Here is a 13,620-nt window from a genome sequence, read left to right on the forward strand (position 1 = left end):
AATAACAATAAGTGAATGAAAATAAACTGAAAAAAGCTGATGAATCAGTCTAAACATAGCAGATAAAAAGATGAAATATTTAAAATCACATTAAATGTGGCATTAAAAATAAAACTAAGCATCCTAATATTGTTAATTACATTAAACCCATATAAAAATGTCATACTGTTTAGGTGTTATCATGTGTAACAGATTGTGTAGGTACAATGTGCCACAAGATTCCAGTGTTCTCAGACAATCACGAACTCTGTGGACAATTATCAGAAGGACCAACATCACCAAAACAAAAGGAGAGTCTGTAACACTGAGCTTCTCATATGATTTAGACAGTAAATATGTAAATCTTTACTGGTACAGACAATATCCTAATGAAAATCCTCAATATTTATTACATCAAGGAACATGATCAAAAACTGCTAAACACAGCTCTGATCCTCGATTCCACTCAAGCACTTTTTGTATTTTCATTATTCTCGTATAACTCATAATTAGCAGTGTGACTGTGTCAGATTCAGCTCTCTATTACACTTTAAGAGTTGAAGCCCGGTGATACAAAATGTAAACAATTGGTACAACAACTACAGGACAACTTCACTTTGAAGCGTTTATGAAAACTAAACCTCAATGTGAGATAATAACTGTAAACATCTGTATGAGGTTGAGGGAAGACAAAAGAAATATATAAAAAAATCTTCCCATACACATTCATGTTTCATGTTTTTTCATAGCGTACTACTATACACTATCCTAGACCAAAATATGAATAAAGTGAATTTCAACTTGTAACAAAATTTACTATGCACCCACCAAATTTATTAGCATTTTAACAATAATGGACAGAACATTTGTTTTACATAATGGTAGTGTTACATAATGCGCTATAATAAGCCCACAATGAAGGAGAATCCTCCCAAACAGCCTTTTATTTAACATAAAAGGCTGATCATTCCACAAAGAATGATCTCAGGAGAGTCACAGGAGAACACATGCCGTGAGTAAATGAAATAGATGGCAGGGCACAGAATCGGGCAGGGAGAATATATATACAGTGAGGAACTAATAACAAACACCTGAAAAGGAAACTAATGACCAGGGGTACATTTCCCAAAAGCAATTACGGTCGCAAGTTCTGTTGTAACCAACACGGTTCAATGGAACTAATGGCCATAGTTAGTTGATGATAATTTTGGGAAATGCACCCCAGATCAGAAGCTTGGGAGACAAAAGCTTAACAAGGCAAGAAATCAAAAAATATGAGAAAACACCAGAAGTCCATAACAGTTACAGGTAACAGTAATGAGCCAGGCCACCAAGAAAAACTCTACCTTCAAAATAACATTTCAGTATTGTACTGCTGTATCAAAGGAGGAGGGATTTAGATCTGACTTGGACTAGTTATGTCTGACAGAGACTGTGGTTGAAATTATTTAATCTGACTCTTCTCAGAGTGAACAGTTGTACAATGGATCTTCATTCATTTATTCTGTTCTGTGCCTCAACCGGTATGTGTATTCATTTGTTTGATTATTTTGTTGATTTTTACAAATAAAATAAAAATGTACACAAATATACCTCTTCTTTTTCAGCTTCTGTCTTTGGGAATGTCATTAAACCAAACAAAACAGATGTTTTTGCTGAGGAGGGTTCAAGTGTTACATTGTCTTGTAGTTATTCTGCATCTGGAGGTACAGATTATCTCCACTGGTATCGTCAGTATGAAAGATCAAAACCAGAATTTCTTGTACTGACCTACAGTGGTGTAAAAGGAGCTAAAGAGTCTGATGTAGATCCAAGATTCACTGTTAACATTACAAAAAGGGAACATGTGGATCTGATCATCTCCTCTGCTGCTGTATCAGACTCTGCTCTCTTCTACTGTGCTCTGCAGCCCACACTGACAGGAAACACATCAGCTCTCTACAAAAACCTGTTACAATGAGAGACAGCAGAGAAACAGAGACAGAGAGAAAAATTGTAACAAAGAAGCTAGTATACAAATATTTCAATAATCTAATGCAAAAAGGATCAAAACAAAGCAAAAATCTACATTCTAAAGTGAGTCAAATTATGTTTAATTTGTTAATTAGGGAGGTCGTGGCCTAGTGGTTAGAGAGTTTTACTCCTAACCCTTAGGTTGTGGGTTTGAGTCTCCGGTCAGCAATACCACGACTGAGGTGCCCTTGAGCAAGGCACCAAACCCCACCTGCTCCCCGGGCGCCACAGCATAAATGGCTTCCCACTGCTCCGGGTGTGTGTTCACTGCTGTGTGTGTGTGTGTGTGTGTGTGGATGGGTTAAATGCAGAGTACGAATTCTGAGTATGGGTCACCATATTTGGCTGTCTGTTATGTTACACACCTTAAAGGCAGGGTAGGTAAAAAAATGTATAAAAAACTTTTTTTCCAAATTTGTTTAAACTTTATTTATATATCAATACATAATTAAAATGTAAGTACTCTGAAAAAGAAAGTATAAAAATCGAGTGTCTGTAGACCTCTCACGACTGTTTTAAAGACAGCTCATTATTTCCATTCACTCCACCCCCTCCCTTCTGGGCTCCTATAGATTATTTATCGTCTCTACTACGGCTCGCTAAGTAATGTTATGTTAGCTATATTACGCAGCTATGTGTGCTAATGACACATGCTTCATGAAAAAATAAACAAAAAAATATGTATGATCAAAATACAAAAAGAAAGATTTACTTGTCCAGCAGAAATAAAGCCATCAAGGAGTCACTTTTCAGCCCCTTGAGTTCCCTCAGTTCTCGCCATCGCCGGAAAGCCACGCCGATATTAACTCGCGTTTTATTTCTTTGTTTATCCAAAGACTTTTTGTTCATTGCCTTTTCTTGTACTGTTACTGTCTTCCTTTTTTTGCCTGGTTTGCCTTCACTAACTGCATAGGCCGGTACTGTGAATTTTGCTTGCTGTTTTTCTGCCATTGTTTTGGTATTCCAAGGATCCGTGCCTCTTGAATTCCTCAAATCAAACGTGCGCGCGCAAGTGGGCAGGTCATGTGTGGCAAAAGGGTGGTTGCCATGTTTGCGAGAGAGTGACAGTCGCCTAAGCCAATCCTATGTTTCGTCCCGAAATGGAAATAATGAGCTGTGTTTAATACAGATTAAACGGTCTACAGTCACTCGATTTTTATACTCTTTTTATCAGAGTACTTACATTTTAATTATGAATTGATATATATAGAAGGTTTAAACAAATTTGGAAGAAAGTTGTTTATAAATGTATTACCTACCCTGCCCTTAATTAGTGAATTAAGTGGCAATATAATGCAATACTTGCAGATAACCATAAGATGGCAGTAAGCACTCAATATTACCTTTGAGAACACAGCTTTTTTTTCATCTCATCATACCAAAAGCAAAACATTTCCATTCACTGATTTATCTTTAAAGTGTATTCAACATAGACAGTCATGTCATACAGGTTGAGGAATATACTTCTTTTCACACTATTTCTTGGTATGCATTTAATTTAACTGCATTTTCAGTTGTTTTCCATTTAATATTCTAAAACCTTTACAAAGTGCAGATCAGAGTAGGGTTGCTCTACCAGACAAACATCTGACTGAAGTTGAAAGAAGATCAATAATATATGACACAGATTCAATACAAGTTTTTTTCTGGTAGTTTTGAACAATCATATACAAAGGGTGGGAAAAGATTTTAATCAAATAATACAAAATACATCACACCACATTGATGAAAGTTTACAGCAGCAGGAAGTTCAGAGAGGATGAAGTTCCTGTGTGTGTTTGTGTCTGATCTGCAGTGACTTACAGCTCAGAGCACTGAGAGCCTCAACAGAGAACTGAACTGATCTGATTGAACATGGACAGATGCTTTATAATGATTCTCATTGTGGGAACAGGTACATTTGACTATTTACTATACAAAAAGACTATTTTGTCAACTTTGCTTTTACATTCAAAAATGAGTTTATTTGTGCTTATTGTTCACAGGTTTGGTGACTGGAGACAGCATTCAGCCAGATAAAGGGACAGAAAAAAACTCTCAAGAAAGAGAAACTGTCAAGCTGAGCTGCTCATGTAGCACAAGTAGCGATTATACTTATCTTTACTGGTTCAGACAGTATCCTAATGGAGGACCACAATATCTATTAAACAAAAACGTAAAGTCAGCGAGTGATGCACACACCTCTGATAATCGGTTTCAGTCGATTGCATCACGTACATCCACTGAACTCACTATCACTGATGTACGTCTGTCAGATTCAGCTCTCTATTATTGTGCTCTAAGAATAGGAGCCCAGTGAAACAAAACATGAGACATGTCATACAAAAACCTGAAGCTCTTTTCACTTTGAACTTATCTAGTAAAAACCACAATCAAAACCAAAATCTATCAAGCCACCAATGTAATAAAAAACATGAAAACACCTGCATTGAAGCCTGTTATAAAACTTCAAATAAACATTAAGTTCAGATATCATGTTCCAAATGCTCCTTTTATTTATTTTATGTATTTATTTATTTTTTAGCAGAAATAGTCTTAAAGCAACTTAATTTTAATGTGGAATTAATATGGAAAACAGTTCTAAGACGGGCAGAAAATTAATTTTGCGTTTATTGGCACGAAATGTTTGTCTACCCTTGTCCACCAGAAGGCAGAAATAAACTATGAATCAGGTCAAAGGGAGGAGTCAAAGAAACATCATCAAGCAAGCTCAGCAGCTCAAGTGATCTCGCACGTTACAGTACTTGCAGTCACTCTTTCACAGACTAGATCAGGGTGAGAACAATATCTGGATTTAGATGATATTTGAGTCTTAAAGCAGGAAAAATGACACACTGGATAAAACACACTATTATTTTTTTCATTTATATCTGGCGTAAGTAATATTTTTTTGTGAGTATTGTTTTCAGTATGCTACCAAGTAATTTTGAATGTTTATCATTTGCTAATGTTCATGATTTGGTTCTACAGGAATAGAATCACAGGACAGTGTTGAACAAAAAACAAGAGTTCAGACTGCTTATGAAGGTGGAACTGTAATAATCAACTGTACATATCAAACTTCGTACTCCCCGACTCTATTTTGGTATCAGCAAAAAGTAAACAGAGTCCCTAAATATATACTCAACAGAGTTGGCAGTACTGGAGATGAAGACAAAGAGTTCAAAGACAGATTTAATGCACATATCGACACATCTTCAAAATCAGTTCCTCTGACAATCAAGAATCTACGTGTGTCTGACTCTGCTGTGTACTACTGTGCTCTGAGGCCCACAGTGACAGAAACACACTCAACACTCACACAAAAACCACCATCATTCAGTCAGTTCTGACAGTTGTAGCTTTTTCTAAATGTAAATCAATGGATTATCTTAACTGGTTATTCAATCATCTACTTCTTATTTTTAGTTGTTTTTGAATTGTTATTTCTCTGTTTCTTTGTTCTGGAGATGTCAAACTCTAACTTTTAAAATGGGGTTAGAAAATCATTATTTCACATCTACCACCGAATAGAATGTGTTAGTTTAAGCATAAGATTAAAAACTGACTGATGTAATACTGAAGAAGCTTTAAGACAGATATAAATATATTGTCATTATGCAGTAGCATTATCAGTATGCTAATCAGATAAATATAATCTGCTGATATGAGGTGCTCAGCATTCCACAGACTTTTGAATTAATTACTCTCTCATGACAAAATATTCTAATTGTGTTAATATTTATCAGGAAAATAAACACAGATTGAGTGGAACCAAACTGAAGAACTAAAAGACTTCAATTTCATACACGTCCCGACTAGTTGGATTTAGTCATTCAATAGCCGCGTTTCCACTGTCGGGCCAAAAGCGGGCGTGCTAGTGCCTGCCAGGGCCAGTCGCATTTCCACTGTCACTTCTTTATCGTCCCTCGTTGGGGTTTCCTCGGGGCCAACAGCCAGGGTTTTTTGGCCCGACGAAAACCTTGGGCCAAAGCGGGCCAGCTAGGGCTAGAGGAGTGGTTATGAACAAAGGCGGAGTTTCTCCGTCTCTGGAGAGCGTCAGCCGCGGATTATTTCAGAAAGCTAACAGCTATAACACCAGCACTAAAGACTTTTTAAAATAAGTTGAGCTCAAAACTCACTTTCAGTCATCAGTGAATGTTTGAAATAACTCGATCCGATGTGGATTACAATAACTAAACAAGGCAGAAATATTTATAAGCGATGCAAAAGACAGTGCACGCTAGGCATTAACATTACCATAGTAAACATGGTAAATACGACCGCTTGAAGGAATCAGACGTCAGCTTCTTATTCTCTATCACAATCTTTATTTATTTAGTAACTTATATTATCTGTCATAAGTCTCGTCTCGAGAGTTTAGCTTCACGTAGCCTATGTCATAAAAATATAGCTTGTATTAAAATAGAGATATTATCATTCATTTAAATGGGACGTATAGGCTACTGTGGGTAAAACCCGACAAGTTAACTTAACTCAAACCGTTTGAGTAAACCGATTGCCTTGACTGTAATACCCGACAAGTAAACTTAACTCAAACGGTTTGAGTAAACAGATATCCTTAAGTTATGTTAACTCAAACCATTTGAGGAAACCGATTGCCTTAAACCTTTTAAGTTGAAAAAACTCACAGTTATGAGTACTCTGAACTTAATTCAGTTGAGTTCACTGAAAGAAGATATACATTGCAATTAAGTAATTAAGTGATAAATTGAGTGATAATTGAGTTTAGTGGTGAACACCTGCTGTTAACAAACAGAATCAATGAAGAAAAGAGAAACACAAGAACTACTACAACTGACTTCAGACACAGCCTCACTCAAACCTGACAAGTTATGTTAACTCAAACCGTTTGAGGCAACTGATTGCCTTAAACCATTTAAGTTGAAAAAACTAACAGTTATGAGTACTCTGAACTTAATTCAGTTGAGTTCACTGAAAGAAGATGTACATTGCAATTAGGATTAACTAAGTGCTGATTGTTAATTAGTGATGAACAGCTGCTGTTAACAAACAGAATCACTGAAGAAAAGAGAAACACAAGAACCACTACAACTGACTTCAGACACAGCCTTAGATGAAATCAACTGAAATAAAATACATGAAATCTCTCAAGATCTGATTAAACAACCCCACTAACAGCATCACCAGCTCCACTTATTAATAACCAGACTGACTTTATTTCTGTCAGACGTCTACAGAAGATCTTACTGAGAATGAACTAAGGTTTAGATGTTGATTTATTGTTTCATTTGAAGTAACCATGTTAGAGATCAGTGTTTGCTTTAGTTGGGCTCTTGTATGGGCTGAAATATGTGCCACTAGAAACTGAATTTGAATTGCTAAACTTGAATAATTGCTTTGAATAACTTAATTTGAATAACATCATTTGAAAGTGTATTATTTAATTTGAATCATTGCATTGAAAAACTGAATCTGAATTGTATAATTTGAAATTGTATTTATTTAAAAACTGAATCTGAATTGTAGTCTAATAAAATTTGTCCAATAAAATTTGATCCTCACTTAAAATTAAACTCTCTATATATCTTCACATTCACTTCTCACAATTCAGATTCAGTTCTCAAATTCAATTTCAAGTTACTGAGACAGACATCCGGGTAGTTGGAGGATGAAGGAAGAGCAATCGAGCACAGATCGATAGATCGCGTTCATTGGCGCACAGGAGCCAATCAGCACCTACGTTTTGAAGCATAGTATGTACCCACCATGAAACAAGGAAGAAGTGCTTGCCTTGCCGACTGACTTGACCACCATGGATCCGCCTGGGACAAATATGGTTATGACAATTTTTTTTTTTTCACGATCTAACTATCTTTAGTTTAATGTTGTAGCTGTTTTGTAGAAACGGGGGAAATTACATCTTTCTCGAGATGTTGCAAACACAGTAGCTATTATCCCACGTTTTTGTGGTTATGTAACTCTGGTAACAACATCTTTGCTTGGCGTTTATTATTTCTAAGCATTTGCGTCTTCCTCCGGTGAAAATGTTGTTGCCGCCAAGTAGACTGGTCATGTCTTCAGCGTGATTATTTACGATAACTACTCCTCGTGATTGTCATTGTCAGGGTACTGCTTACTAAGAGGGAGAGAGAGAGTAGTAAGCCTGTATGTCTCACTATGTTTTTACAAGGAGACAACTCAGAAATAGTAAATTCAACATATTTGCTCACAGATGCAATACCTTCCCATGGTCCTGTTGGGCCCAGTGCCCAACATCAAACTTTAGTATATTTTTTTAGTCAATAAAAAAATGTCAATATATTGTTGCATTTTAGTTAGATATATCCCTCCAAGCATCTGTCTCCCCACCAATGGATTAATGCATTGACCAGTTGGATTTAATACTTTTTAAATTGACTGAGCTGTTACCATAAAGGCTGACTGTGCTGTGTGATATACATTTATTTTCAACAGTACAAAGGTTTTTTTTTTTTTTGTTGTCACTGTTCCCATATGATTATTATTGATCAGTTAGTCCTGACCATAGCAAAATTGCTTTCTCTCAAAAGTCCACTTTTTAACTTTATTGTACACATTTTTACATTTTAATTTTACATTATATTTCATTCTTGTGTTTTGTCATTTCAGCAAAGCTGACTTCATTCCTTCAACTTCAAAACAAAAGTGAGCATTTCTAGGTTTGTACGCTTCTATATTCTCCTTCAAATGTAAATAACCTAAGACTCTTAAACTTTTGGGGCCAAGTACCTCATATCATGTCAAAGAATCCAGGGATCACCTGTAAGCTATGATCCTACAGAAGCAACAAAAAAGTAAATGGCACAAATTTGCAAACACACAATAGAGAAAGAATAATTCACGTACATACACCACAGTTTCTGAGAAACAAGAGGCAGGTGAAAGAATTTAAAGCAATGTTTGAATGCAAAATAGACTGAGTTGAACAGATTACATTTATGTCTGTTTAATTGTTTTTATAACAACATATAAACATAAATCATAACTTGATTTTGAAAGATTTGTAAACCGATGCTCTACGGTTAACAATGATTTTTGATGATTCCTGCTTCTGATGTCTTCTGACCCCGTTCTGCATGATGTCAAGAAAGTCTTCCAGCATACTGTACTGTATATTACACCGGCAGAGAGGAAATAATTATTGTTATTATATTACAGTTCCTAAACATTTTTATATTTTTCTTTACCACAGAAGCTCTGTCCCGAGACACTCTGGAGCTAGTTGAGACTGATGATTCCCCAATCTTCCACAATGGACTTCACATAGGATGAACTGTTTCCAGTTTCAGCAAAACAGCAAGAATTCATTAATGGATGACTGCACCTTAGAACTCTTCACTAACACTGCCTGCATCACCTGGGCCACAGAGAAAACAATGTTACTGCCTGTACATAGCACAATTAACCTTTAACCTTACAGCTGAATCAATGCAGTAACACTGTTAACTACTATCGACATTGTACCAAATGTTCAAACTGAATATACAGAGGAGAACTGGTCCCCAGTGTTTTTGATTAGTCTGGTTTCTCCAAAGGTTTTTTACTCCATTATCAACATCTTGCAGATTTTTCTTTATTAACCACTGTTGCCTATGGCTTGCTTGCTGTATGTATGAAGACTAAAGCATTTAGCACCAACTATTAAAATAGTGAGGGTGTTTTTGACCATATAGACACAACAGTATGTCTTTCTGTAAAGATTCTTTGAAATGTTATGTATTTCGAAAAATGTATAAATGGATTACATTGATAGTGTGCATATTGCTTGACAATTTATGTGTAAAAAAAAAAAAATCAGTAGAATTATTATTATAATGTACTATTTTATGTACTGTGTTATGAGTTAAGGTCAATTACAATTGTAATTTCTGTCATCATAATTTAAATAGTGTGATAATTACTGTATGATTTTCTTTGAAAACAATAGTTTCTTAAATAATAGACAATCAATAATTACAGTACATTAACTGCCTGTAAGCAAAACCATATATAACAACGTAATTAATTATTACACTTATTACGACCACTGGCACGGCACCAACAAACCAAAACTCAATGGTAAAATCTTATGTGCCCTCCAGAAGTTTGCGCTCTGCAAGTGAACGACACCTCGTGGTGCCATCCCAAAAAAGTTCTAAATCACTCTCACTGATCTTTTGCTGGACTGTGCCCAGCTTGTGGAATGACCTCCTGATCTCTGTTCGTACAGCTGTGTCTTTACTCATTTTCAAGAAACATCTAAAGACTCATCTTTTTCGCCAGCACTTAACCAACTAATACTAGCACTTTCCTTTTCTTGTCTTTCATATTTACAAATAAAAATTCTTATCACACCGGATCCATGGTAGTCAAGTCAGTCGGCAAGGCAAGCACTTCTTCCTTGTTTCATGGTGGGTAAGTACTATGCTTCAAAACGTAGGTGCTGATTGGCTCCTGTGCGCCAATGAACGCGATCTATCGATCTGTGCTCGATTGCTCTTCCTTTATCCTCCAACTACCCGGATGTCTGTCTCAGTAACTTGAAATTGAATTTGAGAACTGAATCTGAATTGTGAGAAGTGAATGTGAAGATATATAGAGAGTTTAATTTTAAGTGAGGATCAAATTCTATTGGACAAATTTTATTCGACTACAATTCAGATTCAGTTTTTGAATAAATACAATTTCAAATTATACAATTCAGATTCAGATTTTCAATGCAATGATTCAAATTAAACATAGAACTTTCAAATTATGTTATTCAAATTCAGTTATTCAATGCAATTATTCAAGTTTAGCAATTCAAATTCAGTTTCTAGTGGCACATATTTCAGCCCATACTCTTGACCCTTGACTTCTGTCTTAGTCTTTTCTCTGGCTGTTATAACCGTGTGTTTCTAAAACACATTTGTTGTAACTCAAAAGCCCAGAAAAAATGCCATCAGGTGTTAACCTGTATCTAGGTGTAGGTTGTTATACTTTATATTGGTGATGATAATTATTCATTATTATTCACATTTTTTGAGCCTTACGGAGTCTAATCTCTGATGAAATAGGTGTTGTGTAATTTGTATAAGTGGTTTTAGTAAAAAAAGACACTAAGAGCCAGTGGTTCTGTGAAAATAAGTTTATATAAAAATGATTTTCTAAACATTTTGTACACATACATTTTTCTTCTATGCCAGTAGTTGGTCAAACACAGACATTAATAATTATAATATTAACCTCTACAATGGTGACGAAAAAAAAACATGCTGCAATGCATGCTGGGTACTATTGTATTACAAAACTCATCCATGGCTCCCAGCATGCTCTGCAGCATTTTTTTTTTATGGTCACCATTGTTGAGGTTCATATGCTGATTATTGATGTCTGTGTGTTACTAATTGACACCATAGAAGTCCAAACTGTCTGGAAAGTCTTTGTAATACCTGATTATAACAGAACTACTGGCTCTTAGCATCCATTTACTATAATCAATCAAATTACACAACACCTATTTCATCGGAGATTAGACTCCGTACAGTTCAATAATTGATGATTATCATCACCAATATAAAGTATAACAACCTACACCTAGGTACAGGTTAACACCTGATGATATTTCTTCAGGGCTTTTGGATTACAACAAATGTGTTTTAGAAACACACGGTTATAACAGCCAGAGAAAATGCAAAGACAAAAGTAAAGGGTTAAGAGCCCAACTAAAGAAAACACTGATCTCTAACATGGTTACTTCAAATGAAACAATAAATCAACATCTAAACCTTAGTTCATTCTCAGTTAGATCTTCTGTAGACGTCTGACAGAAATAAAGTCAGCCTGGTTATTAATAAGTGGAGCTGGTGATGCTGTTTGTGGGGTTGTTTAATCAGATCTTGAGAGATTTCATGTATTTTATTTCAGTTGATTTCATCTAAGGCTGTGTTTGAAGTCAGTTGTAGTAGTTCTTGTGTTTCTCTTTTCTTCAGTGATTCTGTTTGTTAACAGCAGCTGTTCATCACTAATTCTCAATCAGCACTTAGTTAATCACTTAATTACTTGAATGCAAAGTTTCAAAACTTACATGGTTTAAATCAAGGCAATCTGTTTACTCAAACGGTTTGAGTTAAGTTAACTTGTCGGGTTTTACAGTGTACAAATGAACAGAAACAGACTCGACTGAATAAGCAGAAAATTTAAACTTCTATACAGTATTCAAAATTATGTGACAGAAAGCATAACCCTGTAAATAAAAATGATATATTATTTAGGTATTTATTCTCATAATAAATATGAGGAAACTGGCCAAGTAAAAACAAATGCATCAAATATTTAAGCCATTATAGCCTTAAAAGCCTTGGGGGGTAAAGGTCAGTGTAAGCAGTACAGTATATTTCATTGGCCATAGTTGGCTTTATACTGGCACTTATTGAACTGAATTTGTGTGTGTGTGTGTGTGCGTGTGTGTGTGTGTGTGTGTGTGTGTGTGTGTGTGTGTAGAAATACTACACTGTAATGTTTTGTGCAAAATGTTGAATCTAAACTCCATCAAAATTGTTTAAATATCATGCTCCTCGTGTTGTTTTTGATGGAAACACTCATGCATATATTAATATGTACTACATTCTCTCATGAAGTAGTTATCTAGCACAGTTAAAGGACAATCATGAACCCCAGCAGGAAGTTCAGAGAGGATGAATTTACTGTATGTGTTCCTGCAGTGACTTACAGCTCAGAGCACTGTGAGCCTCAACAGTGAACTGAACTGATCTGATTGAACATGGACAGATGCTTCATACTGATTCTTATTGTTGGAACAGGTACAATATTTATTTATTAATGAAATTCTGTAGATTAATTGCTTCCACCAAATCAAAAATCAGCTCATATGTCCTATTGTTGACAGGTTTAGTGGCTGGAGACGATATTAAGCCAGATAAAGGGACAGAAAAAACCTCTCAAGAAAAAGAAACTGTCAAACTGAGCTGCTCATATAGTACAAACAGTGAATATGTTCGGCTTTACTGGTACAGACAGTATCCCAACGGAGAACCGCAGTTCTTATTATACAAAAATAAAAAGACAAATTATGAATACACCTCTAATGATCGATTTCATTCAGCTACAACAGAAACATCCACTGAACTCACTATCACTGATGTACATCTGTCAGATTCAGCTCACTATTATTGTGCTCTAAGAGTAGAGGCCCAGTGAAACAAAATATGAAACATGCTGTACAAAAACCTAAAGCTCTTTTCACTTTGAACCTATCTATTGAAAACCACAATCTATAATAAAATGTGGTCACACCTGTGTGAGGTTGAATCAGGCCTGTTAAAAAAAATTCCAGGAGCTTTATTTGAGCTTCTTTTGACATCTCAAATCAAGTCCTTGAAAAAGAATGACACAAAGAGACAAATACTAAAACAGCAACTATAAACTATAAACTGTAGCTGTGATTAATTTTTATAGTAGATTTACAACCCGAATTCCGGAAAAGTTGGGACGTTTTTTAAATTTTAATAAAATGAAAACTAAAAGACTTTCAAATCACATGAGCCAATATTTTATTCACAATAGAACATAGATAACATAGCAAATGTTTAAACTGAGAAAGTTTACAATTTTATGCACAAAATGAGCTCATTTCAATTTTGATTT

The 13,620-nt window shown here is 35.4% G+C and overlaps 1 gene segment (V, D, J or C); it reads left to right on the forward strand.

The window, feature by feature from the left end:
- The first annotated feature begins 1,411 nt into the window (after positions 1-1,411).
- LOC132154173 (T cell receptor alpha variable 14/delta variable 4-like) lies at positions 1,412-2,341 on the forward strand. The segment is given in 2 exon segments: positions 1,412-1,502; positions 1,587-2,341. Coding segments are annotated over 2 exon segments (393 nt in total).
- The last annotated feature ends 11,279 nt before the right edge of the window (positions 2,342-13,620 follow it).

The sequence above is a fragment of the Carassius carassius genome, chromosome 12 (assembly GCF_963082965.1).
Source record: "Carassius carassius chromosome 12, fCarCar2.1, whole genome shotgun sequence".
Lineage (NCBI taxonomy): Eukaryota > Metazoa > Chordata > Actinopteri > Cypriniformes > Cyprinidae > Carassius > Carassius carassius.